Below are 18,845 nucleotides of genomic sequence, written 5' to 3' on the forward strand. Positions count from 1 at the left end.
AAAAAAGTAGGTTTGCTAGTGAGATAGAGCCCCCTGTTCTGACCTGTGATATTTTGAGACCTTGTCTCCTTTTTTGGACCATTTTGTGCTATTGAATAACAACACAGGCACACACTTAGGCAACCCCTGGCCTTAATAACACATAGTCTAGTATTTGTAATGGGCCCTCCCTGTAGCCATCTTCTGGACTTGGGAGCTTCTCTTACATTTATAAATGTCCACCCATCATCCCACTCCTATTTATGTGCTCTGGAGTTATCAGCTTTTTCGCTCCCCAGTGGAATTTCATCACCGTTCTTGTCCTTTGCGGTCAACAATGCGGGTGTCTCCCTGACTTCAGTTTACAGTGAGTAAATTTTGATTGGCCATTTTAAATTTTTAACAATACAATTTAGGGGTGAGCACACCAGCACAAACAAAAACTTAAATCAGCCTAATCAGATGCGTGCGCTCACTCAGCTAAGTTCTTGATGACTCTGCATGCAAATCGAGGAACCAGAAATGACTTGCTAAAAATGAAAAAAGAAATCTAGAATAGCTTTTCACTTAGTCATTTTGCTGAGTTATTTCTTACTTGCTGCTTACAATGAAAGCTGCTTCCCATTACTACTGTCTGACTAAGAAATTGTGGCCTTACTGTAAATTCACCATAATATTAGGCTGCTTTCTCAATCTGTGGTCTAGATTTAATGCAATTAAAATCAGTTTGACTACACCATGTACCCAGACCACTTCACACACACAAATAAAAACTGCAGTGCTACAGTGAAACTCTGTGCTGGTTTTCAGTACAGCTACATTTGGTTTTGATTTTTGCAAGCAGCTTTTAGGCCTTGAAAGATCATTTCTTCTCACAGGTTCTCCTGCCACCTCTATTCTGATGATGTACAGATCTTCCTCTCATCCCATTTCATTCAAGCCCACAGGTTTCAGCCAAGACCTCCACCCGTTTCTCTACCATCTCTTCATGGACGAATGATAATCACCTTAAACTCAACATTTTGAAGTCAGATATCTCGTACTTTTCCTCTGGTTCTCCTTCCTCAGATTCGTGTCTAAACATTTCTTTTAAAGATGTCACCCTTTCACCATCAGTAACGGTCAGATATTTTGATGTGATGCTCTGGGTTGCCTCCATGATCCTAGGCAGCTTGAACCTGGAACTGTCAAATGCTGTAAACCGAGATGAAAACACACAGAGCCAACAAAGGGAAGGAGCAGGTGCTTCTGTGCTTTTATTTGCAAAAAACGGTGTCCAAAAAGTGCTGTGCATCAATAAATAAATAAATAATTCTTAAAAGTCCAATGTAATTTGTGGAGGATAAAAACAATTGTACAATCCAAATAAAACAGTCTCTCAATTCTAGGTAAAACCCTATTGGCAGTAAGGTCTTCCTCAGCCAGCCCAGCACATCTTTAATTACAAGTCTCCCCAGCTCACACCAGTGGGTCTTCTGACTGACGGAGACACTGACAGATATGACCACCTCTCCAGATTCCCACCCCATCTCCGGGACGCTCACAGCCAGGTCTCCGCCATTGCATATGCCAAAACGGTTCTACCTGGATCCCTCTAACATTATTCAACAAGGACACCCCATGGAGTGCCATTCACTTTGCTCCACTTGCAGCGCCCTGTTGCTAACTCTCCTCTCTCACGTCTCTACTGTCTGGTTTACTCCTGACTGTTTGCCTCTGCAGTTGTCCTCCTCTTCCTTTGTCTCATCCAATTGTCCTTAATGATTTAGCCGTGCAGGCTCCCTTCATAGCCCCAATCGGGTGCAGGTGCAGTCGTCCATGTGCACGTCCCAAATGCTCTGGGACTTTTTCAACATGTGTCACACCACAAACCTCACTCGTCACACTCTGGACTCATTGCTTTCATTCATCCAACATATTTCTTCGATGACCCAATCCTGTTCTTTGTTTCTTTATAACATTCGGAGGAGTAGACCCTTTCTTGCTACTTATGCCATACAACCCCTTGTTCGGGCACTGGTTTCCTTCTGGCTAGACTATTGCAGCTCTCTCCTGGTGAGGCTTTCTTCAGCTGCTATCAGACCTTTCCATCTCTGCCAGAATGCAATTGCTCAACCGGTGTTCTCCATTCCTCGTTTCACTCCTACTACTCCCTTTGCTTCAGTCTATCTTCTGGCCTTCAGCTGCTGCAAGGATCCAATTCCAGACTCTTGTCTTGACCTACAGTTCTCCATTCTGCTGGTGCCTGTCTGCTGACTGCCCTCCATTTTCCAGAAATGCCAAGTGTGGACAGTGCTTCTCAATTTTTGCTCCAAAGCTGTGGAATGATCTCCCATCATTTATACGAAATGCGCCCATTTTACTCATGTTTAGACATCTGCCCTTTCATTAAATTCTTATTGTTTCTCCTACAGGATAGCTGATGAGGCACTGACAAAGAGATTAGGATGTTGATTTGTGTTTCAGTCTAGCTGCCAGTGTAATCATGTACTGTAGGAGTTCTACTCCCATGTTCTCGCTCTTTGTGGTCTTCTTCTTTGTTACTTTTGCCACTGGCACTTTCATTCTTATAAATATTTAAACTTGCTTTGTTAAAGGCTTCTGAAAAATAAATAATGGTAAAATTAATAATAACGCTAAAGAAGGTCAAAGATGCATGGGGAGAACCTTGAGTAGATCAGCCCTCCACTAGAGAGCAACAGTGAGGGAAATGTGACAAAAGGGCAAGCTGGAGCCTCCAATAAGCAAATCTATGGTGGCTCTTTGTGTCTGAAAATGAGACAGGAGAGAACAGTAAGGGGAAACTAAGTGTAATGTAGAGATAGAGACCATCCATTTCCTGAACTCACTTTGCTATACAAACAGATAAATGTACTGTATGTGGAAACCCCAGCCCTTCTGTTTATCATGGCATTAAGAGAAGGAAGGTTGTCATGCTGTAAGATGTTTCACCAACCATACTGCTGCTGATGGGAGTTCCTGTTTAAAGACAGCAGATGCAGTGAGGCGGTTGGTCCTTGCTGTCATCTTCATCACTACTTCTCTCGCTTATGTTCCTTTGTGTAATTCGGTCAGGTCTTGGATTCACTTTCCAAGTCATAACAGAAATATGGATAAAATGTCCAAGGGGACCCTTTGTGGTCCTTCAAGGTCAGCTGCTTACTAAGGAGAGAACAGAAATCAAAATTTTCAACTAGCGACTCCGGCCCTTTTTAGCTGCCTTCAGTTGGGAGCTTTAGCACTTTGAACACATTTAGGTTTGTAGGTCAGAGTTTATTCTGTCAAGGTTTGGCCTTGAAGGAAATGGCAGGACTAATCAAGCCGCGGCAAGGACGAGTGTTGATCCCCAAAATTTGTCAAAGCGTTTTTTACAGCGTATTTGCTGGGTGACATTTTTTTCTTGAAAATTTGCTATGTGGCCAGCTTGGATGAACCTTTTTTTTCCCAGCGCCCCCTTGATGCTCTGTAATGCCAGTGTGACATCACAGAGCTGTAGCCACCAATGTTGGATGGGGATGTCACTACCTGATCGACGGCACCGTCCTGATTTTTATTGTGCATGCATACTGTTAGTGAACTCCACCTCACACTTTACGCGGCTGCCTGATCTGATTCACACCTGCGTGAATAATTTATGGCATCTGCAGGCATACGTGATGTCACGACCTGTTTGGTCTTCTAGTCAGATTTGTAACACGCCAAAAAAAAAACTTGCAGTATTTGCATCTGAGGGGTTTATTAGCTGGCAAAATGAGAAAAATATGAAAATACTTTGTTGTTCTGCATACTGTATATTAATTGTACATTGTGTCTTCACTGCAAGGTTAAGCAGGTTATGCTATTCGCTCTGTAGTGCAGATCGGGTAGTGGCAGGGACAGCCCCCCAATTATATGGCATTGATCCCTCACATCACAGGCTCTGTGGGTTTTAGTTAGTCAAACTAATAGAAGTAAGGAAAATGCAGGGAGCGATGAAGAATTCACAGTATTCTGGACTCATGGTGGCGCAGTGATTAGCATGACTGCTTCCCAGCTCAGGTCACATTTGTGACCACAAAAATTGGTCCAGCATAACAGGAAGACATTTTCCTAACCTTCAGGGCCACTTAAAAGATTATATTTTGCACCATTAAAATCCTCACAAAATTACATCTGCTTCTCCTGTCCAATCAACTTCAATGTATTTCGCCAAGTTCGACAATATTCTTGAACATTTCTGTGTTTTCGCCAAACTCGAGGCAAAGCAAGTTTACTCATCACTAGTGTTTAATTATGTTGTGTTTAAGCCAGGGTTCCAAGTTTCGTTTTATGTCTTTTGTGCCATATATTTATGCCAATGATGCTTTTGCTGAATATGCAACCTGATGACCCTGATTCTCTTGATTCACTAACACAATGTCTGACTTGTATCTCAGAATGGATGAATAGTAATTTTCTCAAGTTAAATAAAGAGAAAACTGAAATCTTAGTGATTAGCAATAATGGATACAATGAAGCTATTAGAAATAAACTGGATACATTAGGATTAAAAGTCAAGACGGAGGTAAAAAACTTAGGGGTAATTGTTGACTGTAATCTGAATTTTAAATCACATATTAATCAGATCACTAGGACAGCATTTTTTCACTTAAGAAACATAAGTAAAGTTAGACCTCTTATATCACTGAAAGATGCTGAGAAATTAGTTCACGCGTTTGTTTTCAGTCGACTAGATTACTGTAACGCACTCCTCTCAGGACTACCCAAAAAAGACACAAATCGTTTGCAACGAGTGCAGAATGCAGCTGCTAGAATCCTAACTAGGAAAAGAAAATCCGAACACATTTCTCCAGTTTTGATGTCACTACACTGGTTCACAATGAGTTAACCATCAGTATTACTAAAGGTCACGGAAAGCAAGTGAATAGAAATGAGTCTTTAATCTCATTTTGAACAGTTCAATTGTAGACGACTCCTTTATGTGATGAGGTAAAGAGTCCCACAGGCAAGGGGCAGCAGCTGCAAAAGCCCTGTCCTCCTTAAGATTTTAAAATCAATTTGAAAACTGACAGGCAGTCCGTGTAACTTTAAACTTGACTTTAAAATTCTGCTTATGGTTTATAAAGCCTTAAATAATCTCACCCCATCTTATATATCGGAATGTCTGACACGTTATATTCCAAATCGTAACCTTAGATCCTCAAATGAGTGTCTCCTTAGAATTCCAAGAACAAAACTTAAAAGAAGTGGTGAGGCGGCCTTCTGCTGCTATGCACCTAAAATCTGGAATAGCCTGCCAATAGGAATTCACCAGGCTGATACAGTAGAGCACTTTAAAACACTGCTGAAAACACATTACTTTAACATGGCCTTTTTATAACTTCAATTTAACTTAATTTAACTTAATCCTGATACTCTGTATGTTCAATTTCCTCATAATAACTATTCATGGTGGCTCTAAAATCGGTACAGACCCCTACTCTCTTTTCTGTTTCTTTTTCCGGTTTCTTTGTGGTGGTGGCCTGCGCCACCTCCACCTACTCAAAGCTTCATGATGCTCCAACAATGATGGACGGATTAAAAGGCAGAATTCTACGTGACCATCATCTTCATCAAGCCCTTCCGTGAGAACCCTAAATCCAAAGAGGACTGTTTCATTTATGTTAGGTAGAATGCCCAGAGGGGACTGGGCGGTCTCATGGTCTGGAATCCCTACAGATTTTATTTTTCTCCAGCCGTCTGGAGTTTTTTTGTTTTTCTGTCCCCCCTGGCCATTGAACCTTACTTTTATTCGATGTTAACTAATGTTGATTTTGTTTTCTTATTGTGTCTTTTATTTTTCTATTCTTTATTATGTAAAGCACTTTGATCTACTGTTTGTATGAAAATGTGCTATATAAATAAATGTTGTTGTTGTTATGCGCATTATTCTTTGATTTTGATCCTGTCTATAAGCTGCCTGTATTGTGTGTTTCAATGTGTTTTTGTGGGTGGTCTCCCAAGAAATCAAATGGCTGGAAAAGCCCAAGGAAAAACCAACAAGCAATTACGTTGAATATCAAACTAGAAGTGATAAAGTCTAGGTGTATAACCTTATTAACATTATTCAACAAAGGAGAGTGTCTTATTTAGATTTGTTTTGGTGACTAGTGTTATTATTTACTCTTTGAGAGTTAATTTTTTGGCCCAGTGATGAATATTTTTTCCAAAAAACTCAATTTTCTGAGAAGCACACAAAGCAATGGTTTCACGCATAAATCAACATAAATGATTTATTTATGACAACTATCACTCTGTTTTATGTGCCTCTACAATATGTGAATTCACGTACTTATTACATGCCTGTTCTCCTCATCCTCACAGCAAGATCTCCGTCATCCCTCATCACTCTTAAGCTGAAAGGCACTTACTGGAATAAACAGTCTGAAGCAGTTGGGTGGCAGGTAACCCAAAGTGTCCACTAGCACATGAAGTCCAGTAGCCAGCTTGCCTCCCGTGGATCTCTGTCTGTGTAGTCCACCCAGGCGAATGTTGCCGTTGGCGCATCAGATACATGGGCGAGCTCAGCACGATGATCAGCTGCGGGACCGATCAGCTGATGCAGTTACCTGGCTTTGATTTTCGATCTCTAGGTCAATTGCATCAAAAACGAAGTCCGATAAGTTAGAATCTGATTCAGCAATAATATGCGGGGAAAAAAATACGCACAGAGTAGTTTGCTTTGAGCATTGCTTTCGCTATCTTGCGAGATGTTGATGCCATTTTAGACCTTGTTTACTCTTCTCTACTCACGTATGCGAAGAAATTTGAGATCAAGTCAACGAAGCTGCCTTTTCTTCCAGCAAAGAGAGTCTACCTATAACGTAATGGCGAGTTTTCTCAACATTTACAGCTGATTACTACCCTCTATCCCAGAATGCAGACATTACTTGACTTCAACCTATTTGTCGAGATAACCCGACCTAAAAGAGTTAAACTAATTCTTCAAATTTTCATGTATCTCGGTGTTATTTGAACAAAAAACAGGGTCAGTTTGGGTACACATAAGCAAGTTTTCCATTTAAATTAAAATTCACTTTACAAAGACAACAGAGTGTAATTACAGCCCACAATACCTATGAGGCTGTCACATAACGCTCCTAATGTCAGTTACGAAATGCCTGGTTACGCTATGGTTAAGATGAGGGTTATGGGATGGTTACCTGAATCAGACGGCGTCTTGTAATTGACGTTATGGGTGTTCCGTGTCTTATGTCGGACATATTGCGTGTTGAAGTTAGACCCATCTCTAAGAAGAGGTTTTCAGAAATGGATTAGCTCCATCTTCACGTGGAGGACATCTGTACACCTCTCCTGTAAGCGCCTACCCCACTAAATTAAGGTACAATCATTAAGATGTCTGCTGTCGTTGAACGTCATGACAAGTCATCCTTTAGTCATGGTACTTTGAGTTGCATGCAAAAAGGAGGCAGTCTGTATTATTTTAGGTTCTTAAGAACTTTTTTGACTATATATAAATCTGGAAGAGATACCACATTTACTTGTACTTTCAATACTTGAGTACCCTTAATATCACTTTCATACTTCAACTTGAGTATTTTCTCACGAGCCACTTTTACTTTCATTTGAGTCACTTTCCAGAAAGGTACCTGTTTTAACTCTATTATAGCTTTTGGGTATTTTATACAACACTTCTTAAAACTATTTCTAATTTTGAACTTGGCGAGTCTTCTGGTAAACATTTAGTCCTCGGGGGTATTTCCGTACGTCGCTTAAATCATCCGAGATCATATGCCTCATCTTGGATGAGTTAATGCCGGTGAAGCTCATCCAGGATAAGTCGGTTTTTCAAACACAGCCGTCTAGTAGATTAGTCTCGCTGGATCTAATCATCCGAGGTGAATGCGCGCGCCCGCGCTGATTGAAAAGCCCATATATATTGAGTCTAGAAAACATGATCAGCAAGTCTTTGATAGGCTGTAACAAAATGACGAAAGAACGGGCGCATTTTTTCCCCACACAAGCGGAGCAGGACCTTTTATTCGAAGGATATGAAGAATTTCAAGATTTAATATGCACAAGGGGTAATACTGCAAAAGCTGCCCAAACCAGAAAAGACGGCTGGCAAAAAGTGACCGACAAATTAAATGCTAAGTAGTGTGCATTGTACTTACTGAATGCAGTGTTTAATTTCCTATGTGTCAGATTAATTATTATTTAATATGTCATAATTCCAGATCAAACGTGAGCACAAGGAGAGCATAGGAACAGGTTAAAGTGAAGTACAAGAATATACTTTAAACTGGTAAATATTGGTATATAACTATTTAAAGAATTGTTGACATAAATAATCATATATAATATAAAAAACATTAATTTTAAAGCTAATAAGAAGACAGACAAGTAAAAAACAGGTTGAGGTCCACGCGGTCCAGACCTAACCCCTGCAGAAGAGTTGGCTCTCCAGCAAAATGTCCATTGCCCTGTTTCTGAGGGCATTTTCTTTGTTGGGTCAGTTGCAGGGAATGTCATATCCCTAAAACTTGTGTCTGTCCAACGAGATATTGACGAAGGTCAAATATTTGATGAAGACACTGTGTCTGATTGTTCATCAGGAGGAGAGGTACATTTTCCACATAATGTTTGATCAAACTCCACTCTGATCAGCCCCATGTACCCCAATCACATTTGGAAATCCTGGGTAATGAGAATGTTAGGCTGATCGTGAGATTCTTTATGGAACTGTGGGCGTTTTTGCCTGTGTACCTGTAATGGCATGAAACGCTTCTTTTATCGTCTGCACACGCAGGTGTCCAGGAAACACTATGAAAACCCAAAGGAAATATTTCAGAGACAAATAGACTTTACGAATTGCCTAGCAAACTACACTTTTAGATAGATTTTCCGCATCGGCTACAGTATATAAAAAAGTGCCGCTTGCAAAAAACCTCAAGGCAATGCATACTGTCTGTGTGGTTGTGACAGCCCGACTTCGCCTAGTTTGACTTCGAATATAAGGTGCTAAGAAATCTTTGAGGTACAATATTCCCCCTCGGCTAAAGCGGTATCTTTCGAAAATAATTTCCTCTAGGAGCAATAAAGGATCATGCCGATTGCGCAAAACCCTCTCTATATGAAATTCTCTTATAATTTGCGCACCGATATAAATCGGTTGCTCATTCGTGAACGGTGAAGCTATGACTGAATGAATTCCACGCACGGACACTAATTCAGTGTGAGTTAATCCTTGTTTACATAAAACGGATTTGGATGTATGACAACACATCCAGCAAGAGTTTTGAAAAACAGACAGATCCAGGATCATGCCAAATCGTCAACTATTACATCCGGCTAAACGACTAATCCGCGTACGAAAAATACCCCCCGATCTTTTTCTTAAACTTCCTTTGCGGCCTCCCAGTCTAGTTTGGCCACAGCCATGTTGTTTATAGTTGCTATGCGCCTTAATGGTCACGTGATGCGTTGATCACGTGACACACTGCTTCACTGCTCTCCACTTTGTAATCATGAGAATAGGGAGAAATTGTGAAGGGTTGGGGACAAACCAGGTGCCCCGTTTAATGTAAGCAAAAGTAACACAAAGAAAAGAGTTGAAATGAAAGATGTGGATATGTCGCATCCTCTGAAGACCTCTTAGTGACCCTCTTTCCAGTCAAGTGATTTGTTTTCGTTTGAGCTGGTTGGTTGCAGTTCACAACTGAAGGTCGACTTCTGCTGCTTTTGTTCTTTAGATAGCTCCTGGGGCAGAAGAGGTGGGACCTCTGGGTGAAACCTGGAAGTGACGTCTCAGCACTCGTCCTCCGATCTGTGGGTGAAATATAAGCAGGCAATAGTGATGACAGGCCTTTGAGTGGCAAAGGTCCATGATGCTCCCCATGTGAATGCATGTGACACTCTATATAAGACGGCTGTGCACTGCAGCTTATTGGCGAATGATTGACGGTGAAAGGCAGGTCTTCAATTCCAAAGCTCCATGCTGTGTGAACATATTTACTCTTAATGCTCTACTCTGATTATCTGAAAGTACTGTAGTTATCTAACAACATTTTAGTAAAAAAAAAACGAATGTGTTTTGCCATTTCTGATTATACAACTAGATAACTGTCATGTGGATTATGACGTGACCCGAGTCACATGTGATGTTTTCATAGACTTTTTCATGCTGTTTGCTGTGGCCTCCATAAACACCCACTCTATCAAAAAGTTTGTTAACCCTGCTGTACATTAAAACACAAAAGTAAAACCTGTTCCCCGCCATCTCTTAAAACAACATGGGTAAGTAACAAAAAATATCATTTTTGGGTCGAGTATTGCTTTAAGAGGCACGGCTCACTTCTATGAGCAAAAGAGGCACACTTTCTCTAATGTTCCAAAATTGCTCTTTAGTTGTTTCATTAGTGACACCTGATGCTCTGATTTTGCATTGTCATTGACACTTTTTTGCCTTAATATATAAAAAATATTAACCGCTTGGTACACATGAAAGTGCCAGAAAGGTGCCATTTTTTGGTTCCCAGAAAAACCCTCCACATGAAGCGTCTAGAAAGAACTTATTTACAACCTTAACAAGTTCCATAAATGACCATGACTAGACAATAACAGATTTGTGAAATACCAGTGGATTCCTGATTTAAGGATTCTTGCTGCATGCAATAACAATAGCTCAGCTGACAGTCGTTTAACCATTAAATTACGGCCATGTTTTTTACAGTGTACCTCTATTTTATTTATAAATATGTATTAGGGGCGAAGCTGTCAGGGGCCTGGGAGGACCATTCAGAAGTTAAAACGAACGATTATATTTACCCTAATACATTTGGAGTCATAGGGAGGGCGGCGCCCCTCGGTGTCCATAGCGGGTAGTCAGAAGACTTTGACGGCCTTCCGCTTCGGTGTCCTACAGTTACATAAGGAGCGCGCGCCGGGTGTCCGGAGTGCGCCCCTTAACCGCTAACAATGGATTGAGGGGCTCAGGCTGAAATCACCTTCTGATTATTTTGGGGCGGGCGCCCGATTCTCTCCCGGACAAGATGTTACTCTTACCTAATCCGCCAACTGTTGATCAATTGTGGAACATTTGAGCCGGGGACACCCCCACCACCTAGACCCCGTACCCTGCATAGACCGCGAATGAATCGAGTCGTGCTAAACTTCAAGAGGAGCCCAGGAAGGCTATACCCGCAGTGCCGGTGCTTGGTTATATTGCGCCGTTGGCCAAGTTTATTAGCCAACCAGTGCGGCTGCGTCCGCATCAACCCCGATTATCTGCGCCCTATAGGCGAATGCCTAATTAACCTTAATGGTGGCGCCGACCCTGTCTTTATATATATTAGTATATATTATACTATATATTAGTATATTTATGAGTATATGATTGTATATACATAACATAATGCCTCTATACCAATGCCATAATTACCTATGCTGTATATTGTGAGTGGCTTTTTGTTGCCACTATATTACTGGAGAACAGAAATAAAAGTTTTATCATACTGCACATCAGACAGTAAACTTGCCCTCGAATGGCGCGCGACACTTTTGCGGTTAAACCCCTCGTACAGCTCTGCTACACATGCTTTGACTGGCAGTTTATTCACGTGGAACTGAAATGATATTTTTAAATTGTTTATGAATCGTAGATCGGATGCTGCTTCTTGAACGAATAAGCAACACGGACTGTTCAGAATGAAAAAAGTGACGACGCATAGAAATAAATAAGTGACTCAGAACATCATTGTGATTGTCCTAACATGGGGGCTTTTATTTGAACAAATGAAGCGGACGAGAAGTTTACTTAAACGCTGAACTGCCACCATGTAAGAAAGGATTTGATGGAATAAGCCACCGAACACAGGTGTGCGCACACGTGACAGTTGTGCGACGGAATACCGGCGTTTAATAAAACCCATCTATCAGTTATCCATCTTTTCATGTATGCAACCTTCTTGGAACCCGCTTAATCTATTCCAGTTGCCAGGGGTAGAGCATGCCCCGACAGCATCGCATTGGAAGTAGGACTCTGCATTGATCGCGACGCCAGTTGTTCTTGGGTCTTTTGGGAGAAAAGTTAGAACAAATTTGACGGTAGGCAAGCCGTACTTTTTATACTGTAGACATTCTATGGCCGTTTAATTTCCTTTTTCTGTCTTAGATTTCTAATAATTTTGATATCTGTCTCTTAAATTAGACGGCACTGTTGAGTATACACTGCGAATAGCCCGTTGATTCAATGATCCAACGATCTCTGAAAATGTTCTTTAACAAATCTGAATAAAGTTCTCTTAGTCGGGAAGTAGTGAATACCCTTGCGCTTAATGTGCTGGGAATCCCTTAGTCATGAAGCTGTGTTTTGGGGAAGTTAACAGGTTTGATTTACATCAACGCTAGAAACAGCTTGAAAGGCAGAACTGTCTGACAGGAATGGAACAGAAAGAGGAGTCGTGAGTAGCTTCATGTGGGCATCAGGCGTCCATGCAGGACCAGTGCGCGTCGGAGCGGCGCCAGGTGAGCATGTGGGTGCGTCTCACAGCATTATTATTATTATTATTATTATTAGTTGTAGTAGTAGTAGTAGTAGTAGTAGTAGCATTATTACAAGAAAAAGTGGTGGTAGTAGCAGTATTAACATGTTACAGAAACGTTATGCGAGTCAGTTCACTTTTTCAGCGCGGACTCACCTTGACAATCTCGAAGAAGGAAAACGAATGAATAAGTCATCGGTCAGGGGTGAGTCTTAATGTAGCGGGGCTCCAATGAAACGAGCACCCGCAGTCAGAAGCCCACTTGGTCCGAGTTCTCTTTAGTACTGAGCACCAAATCCATTTTCTAAACATTTGGAACGGTAGCGCGTGCCGAGTAAAGGCCGGCTTCGCTCATTCACTTTCAGCCGGACCGGGTGCCGGTGAGGGAGCAGCGAAAGTTAAACGAAGATCGATCGTCAAGTTTACGTCTGTGGCGGCCTCCATCGCGGAGTGCTAGGCTGGCGTGGTTGTTCCAGATAAAATGTACTGCGACATGGACAGAAGCCTTTTGAACGCGGAGAGCCCCACATAGACACGGGGAGAACATCATCATCTAATTCTCACTTGGCACTACGTGACAGCAGGGCGTCCTTGGAGTAGAGACTCGCTCGGAGAACTTTAAGCACCGCTCACCGATCGGCTTTCAAATAGATAACGACACTGGTCAATTGATAAACACCTATTATTTCATTCATAAACAGCAGAAAACTAAGCAATCTTGCGTCTGAGCAGACATTTTCAGAATTATTTTTTTGGGGGGAGTCAGCATCGCACCCTCACATCCGCGCTGAGAGCAAATCGATATAGTGCCTGCCCGGGTAGATCATGAAAACAACACACGAAGACACGTAGGACGCACGAGAGAACCTCAGCAATAACAATTACTAAATGTGTAAATCAATCAGTTTATATTTGTCAAAATGAGCCATTTGTTTTGCTGTTATGTACAACACAAGCCATCAGCAGGATCTGATTACTGTACAGTTTTAAAAATAACGTCCTTTAATGACCTTTTACTGGCTTGTGTGGTTTCTCATAGAGAGCCGTTGCATGACAAAGAACTATTTAAATTCAGGAAGGGTTCTTTGTGTATGTAATTGGTTCCCCTGAACTTTTAAAAAGGTCAAAACAGAAATCTTTGCAGTTGTGGTCCAGTGAAGCAAGGAGTGAGTCCAAATGAAATGTTCAGGCGCCAACTGGGTAACTCAGTTTAATTTAAATTGGAAGGACAAATAAAAACAGGCATGCAATGGTGCAGAAAAGCAAAATGTAGAAAAGGGTTTAGCCATCCTGGTTTGTCCTTGGTTGAATGGATCTGGCCTGGGAGGAACCCCACCCTGCACTCTGTTCAATTCCAAAGCGGATACCCCGAATATTTAGGGCTCAGACTGGAAGGGTCAGGGGCAGGTGCCCTCACTGGGCGCCTTCTCAGTGCTGTAGAGGAAAAAAGAAAAGATACTAATAGCGACAGCGCATCCTCTTTGTCCTGAAGTGGTGTTACATACCTCTGATGAGCCCGAAAAGCGATCCTCAGACACGCATGTATGACCCTGTATAGTAGACTACCTAGCAGGATACAACACATCAAGAAAACCTGAACTTGGCCTGTGTTACTTTGAGCAGCAAGAGCCACAAATCTGTTATCATCTGTCCATGCCTATTTAGTGAACTTGTTAGGGATCTAAATGAGGGGTCTTTTCTGGAGCCTCCAGGTGGATGTTTGGTTGCAAACCATAAATGACTCGCCAATGGCATCGCTCTGAAGAGCCACTTGGGCTCCTTTATTTTTAACGATGGATTGCACAGAACATACAGTTCTAGAACAGGTTGGCACCTTTTAATGAATACAGTGACTGGAGATTCTCATTTTAACCAAAATCCTAATCAGATATTAAAAATAAAATATATATGTTCATAAAACCATTTTTATGTTAATCCAGAAATACCCAGCAGGGTTCATTAACTCTTCAAAACAATTTTGCAAGTATATGTTGGCTCTTTAAACAAATATAACTTACAAGCGCTAACCTGGCTTGTTAAGATTCTACATAATTTATTTTATATCGATGCTCATCAAGGCTTTTCTGCTAATTAATGCAACGAGAAAACTGCTGAATTGGATACTTCTCACTTATCATCATTTGCACAAATAATCAGCTTTTTGTGACTTGCATGTTTATCAGAGATATTTGGATGCCTTTATGGGAGTAAACTCCTTAGAGAAACAAGGGCTCAAAACCTTTATTTTATACAGTGCCTTCTTTTTTTTTTTAATTTTCCACAAATCCAAAGCCCCAAGTTGACGTACGAAGCTGTCATAGAACTGGAGGTAAAGTGACGGAGATTCTCAGGTCAGAATTTAATTCTCAAGGCCACATTGTCTGTCTGCTGTAGAAATGAGGCAGCTAACTAAAGATGAAATTCAAGACAGTTAAAGTCTGTGGCTGCTGGGTTTCCCCATAACCAACATTATAACGCTGGTTTTGATGAATAATCACGTGTTTCCAGTATAAATATTTAAATAAGGATAATCATGTGACAATAATGAGAAATACTGACCACCATGAGCAATAACAGAAGCAAATCTGTTGATTAAAAACATTGAATCTGGTCAAACCAATTCTGGAGAGAACTGTGGTCATTAGATTTCCATAATATAAATGTTTCTGTGTCACTGGATGGTTGCTTGAAGTGAGCATCAGGATGAGATCAGTTCTCATGTGCTGTCCCTTGTTTCTGGTGCCCTGTAATGTCGGGATTGGTTGGTTGGTTCCTGCTTTGTAACTTATGCTTCTTAAGAGAAAGAAGTGAGCAAATAAAATAGACATCCTAGCCAGACCACTCTGCAACCATGGGGTGTATAAATGGTGGACAGGAGGAGAAGAATACACAGGCTGGGTGGGGAAATTGTCATGAGAGGTACATCACCAACACAAGGAGTTGGTGCAGGACTTCAGATGGTGTGATGCTCACATCTCCATTTGGCAGCAAAGTTGAGATGAGGAGGGGTGTCTGGACTGAAATCAGGCCTGTGCTGCAAACACTGAAGCCATACAAGTAAAAGGCAGTGGTCAACTAGAGTCATTGATCAGGCCCTTCTGTGTGGGCAGAACATTTCTGAATAGGTTTGATCAGACCAGAGTTGCCGGTGTGCATTTTGTATGCAGTGACATGCTGGGATAAGCAGAAGTTGTGAACAAGTTAATCAACTTTTGTTCTTAGGACCAGTCGTGAGTCTGTGGAGACAGCAATAGAAAGATTATGAAGAACGTGTCACAGCCTCTGCATGGCAACCCAGACCACCTGCCATCCCTTCCGCAATGCTGCAGGGAACACAATCAGAGGTCTCCAGAAGCCATCAGACTGTGCAGCATGATTACTTAGATAGACGGTGTTTGTCTGTGTGATGGAAATTGTCTTTTGTTTTTTGTGTGTTTTATGTTACTAATATACAACAAAGGAATTCCTTTAGCCTCATCCAAAACATGGCATAGCTTCGCCATGTGTAAGTTATGTCATTTAACTTTCTAATATTCCTAGTAACTTTCCAGTCCATAGGATGATTTACTATTTTTTGTGCTGTCTCTGTTATCCGTCTGTATATGCTTAGCAAAAACTTGGTCTAGTAAGGGTGGCGAAAGTAGAACAGAGAACTTGTTTGCCGCACTCCAGTAGATCTTTTGAATAAATAAAGTGTCCTTTCTAAGAGCCAATAAGATGTTCCCTAAACACATCTATGTGGTTATATACTGTAAAATCCCTAGTGGTAAACTAACAGCTTAATTTTATTTATGGGTCCATTCTTTCCATGTCCACTTTTAAGGGTTACTTTTGCAATTTAAGAATTAATAGAACACTGGTGATTTTGGTGTATGTGTATATCCATCCATCCATCCATTATTGAACCCACTATATCCTAACTGTAGGGTCACGGGGGTCTGCTGGAGCCAATCCCAGCCAACACAGGGCGCTGTATGTGTATACAGTAGAGTCTCTCTTATCCTACCTTCACTTATCCAACATTCCGTATTATCCGACGTCCCACCACAAAAAAAAAAATGCATCAATCGGCAACAAGAACTGCAAGTTGCGAGCGTGAGCGTAGTCTATTTTTTGTTGCTCCCGACTCTACCGCAGCTAATTAGAGTGGAACCTCGGTTTGCGAGCATAATTCGTTCTGGAAATGTGCACGCAGTCCAAAGCACTCGTACAGTAGTATATCAATGCGAATTTCCCCATAAGAAATAATGGAAACTCAGATGATTCGTTCCACAACCCAAAACTATTCATATAAAAATGATTAATACATAATATAAAGTAAAAATAAATAAAGCAAATTAACCTGCACTTTACCATTGAAAAGAATCATGGCTGGTGTGAGTGAGTTTCTAAACTCTTGTAGGATTCCACCCAACTGGACGACACGCGGAAGAACGTCCCAAAGCAATCGCAGTCACCCAGCGCTGTAGCAGTTCGCCATAAAGGCCAATCCGAAAAGATCACGGACATGCTATAAGCGCCTGCCATCGATGGGTGATACAAGAAACAAGGAACATTATAAATGCGCAGGGCACAGTACTACTTGGCTATGACCCTGCCTGACTGCTGTGTCTGTGTATAGGAGAATGGCAGATCCTGCTACAATAAATAACCGCGCTGTTGCTGTTTCAAGCTGGTGTTGCTAAAAGTACTGATACTCAGCTTCGAGTTTTCAGGTGCAAGACGGGGACTCGCACGTCACAGCACAAACACACACACGCAGTCACAATGCTGTAGAAAACAGTATATGCTCGTACGGATGTTGACTATATGAGTGACGGAGTTAAGACTCTAGAAACTGCAATTAATTACATTGAGCAACAAGAAGAAGCTACAGGAATTGACATAATGATGGCGAGACTTGACAGCGAAGAAACGGCACTCGTCAGGAAAGCAGACTACGATCAAACATGTCTTTAAATCATCGCAGGACTGAACTTTTTAAGTACAGTACATACTATATTTAACTCCAGACAATTCTGTAACTGTAAGTTCATTTTTTCAGTTAATTTAGTCTGTTGTTTTGTTGTAAAACATGATTATTAGGTTCGTAATGTGTAAAATTATAACATAGTTTCTTAACACCTGCCATTATCCAACATTTTTGCTTATCCGACGTTCTGCCGGCCCGTTTATGTCGGATAAGCGAGACTCTACTGTATATATATATTTGGCGCCCAACCCCCAGTTGCGGCCAGTCTGCCACTCGCGTTGTGAAGATGGGGGCTGAATGCACCCCAAGGAGACGTGGTTGCTCCTCCAAAACCCCCTCTTAAACGGTGATACGATGGGAAACAAATACAGTTTTTTGGGTTTTTTTTTACCTCCTCTTTGCTCGATCAGCTGCTGTGTCGTGTGATCTGCATCTCGTGTGGTGCTTTGTACATTTAAACGTCTGTACAGCAGCTGTCCTACTCTTTGTCTTTATTTCCGGCCCCAGGCATGATTAAATCCCTTGGCACAATGTCTCATTTTCTGGGACGTGAGTTCTTTATATTTTTTTGTTTATAATTTAAAAATGGAATAAGAATCTGAAAATCTAACAACATCACATAAAAGTTTGATAAATTCTGAAAAGAATGATACCAAACATATATATGTAGGTTTTAAAATAAGCCCAATTTAAAGCGTGACAAAAAAGTGGCATAAAATCGTTGCATTTTTAGGCGTAGGATTTTATATATATAGAGTAGATGTATATGTATATATGTATATATAATATATATATATAAACATATATATATATATAGTGGGAATTGCCTTCCCCCGTTTCCCTCCTGCACAGTTTACAGTACAAAACTCTTTCCTTCCTCTTCTTTCTCTCTCTACACCACTACTCCTCCAGCAAGCTTTGTTCACATCCTCCCAACCCTGGCTACCGGAGTAGTGGCGGCCGGCTCCTTTTCTAAGTCACCCAGAAGTACTCCAGGTGCTTGACAACCTTCTTCCAGCCGCACTTCTGTCTTTGGCAGAAAAGCTGCCACATAGGGTTTAGCCATTCCTGCAACACCCCCTGGCAGTGCCCATGGATCCCAGCTGGGCTGCTCCAAAGTCCAACCTCTTAGGAGCCCTGTGGGAGTCTGAAGCATCGCTGCAATACAGGGGGGCTGCCCTCTAGCATTTTGGGGGAAGTAATCTCCTGAATATGTTGTCTCTCCCCTGGTTTTCACTATATAGGTGCCCCAGCCATATGCCACTCTATATATTTATACATTAGCCACAGTAGCGCTTCCTGACTATCTCAGCAGAACTTGGCACAAGGCAAGGATCAGATACTGAACATGGTGCCAGTCCTTCACAGATCCC

At 41.5% G+C, this 18,845-nt stretch overlaps 1 protein-coding gene across 4 annotated transcripts in view; it reads left to right on the plus strand.

Moving 5' to 3' along the window:
- Window positions 1-11,819: 11,819 nt before the first annotated feature.
- The window catches only part of si:ch211-241b2.5 (programmed cell death 1 ligand 1), a 59,038-nt gene continuing 52,012 nt past the window's right edge, over window positions 11,820-18,845 (plus strand). For 2 of the 4 annotated variants that reach the window (XM_039759559.1, XM_039759560.1), the window contains exon 1: window positions 12,374-12,495. In XM_039759559.1, the coding sequence (XP_039615493.1) occupies window positions 12,432-12,495 (64 nt within the window). In that variant the 5' untranslated portion in view covers window positions 12,374-12,431. Of the gene's footprint in view, window positions 12,064-12,373; window positions 12,496-18,845 lie in introns of those variants that run through there. The other 2 variants (XM_039759562.1, XM_039759561.1) reach the window with 2 other exon arrangements.

Source organism: Polypterus senegalus, chromosome 7, assembly GCF_016835505.1.
Source record: "Polypterus senegalus isolate Bchr_013 chromosome 7, ASM1683550v1, whole genome shotgun sequence".
Classification (NCBI taxonomy): domain Eukaryota; kingdom Metazoa; phylum Chordata; class Cladistia; order Polypteriformes; family Polypteridae; genus Polypterus; species Polypterus senegalus.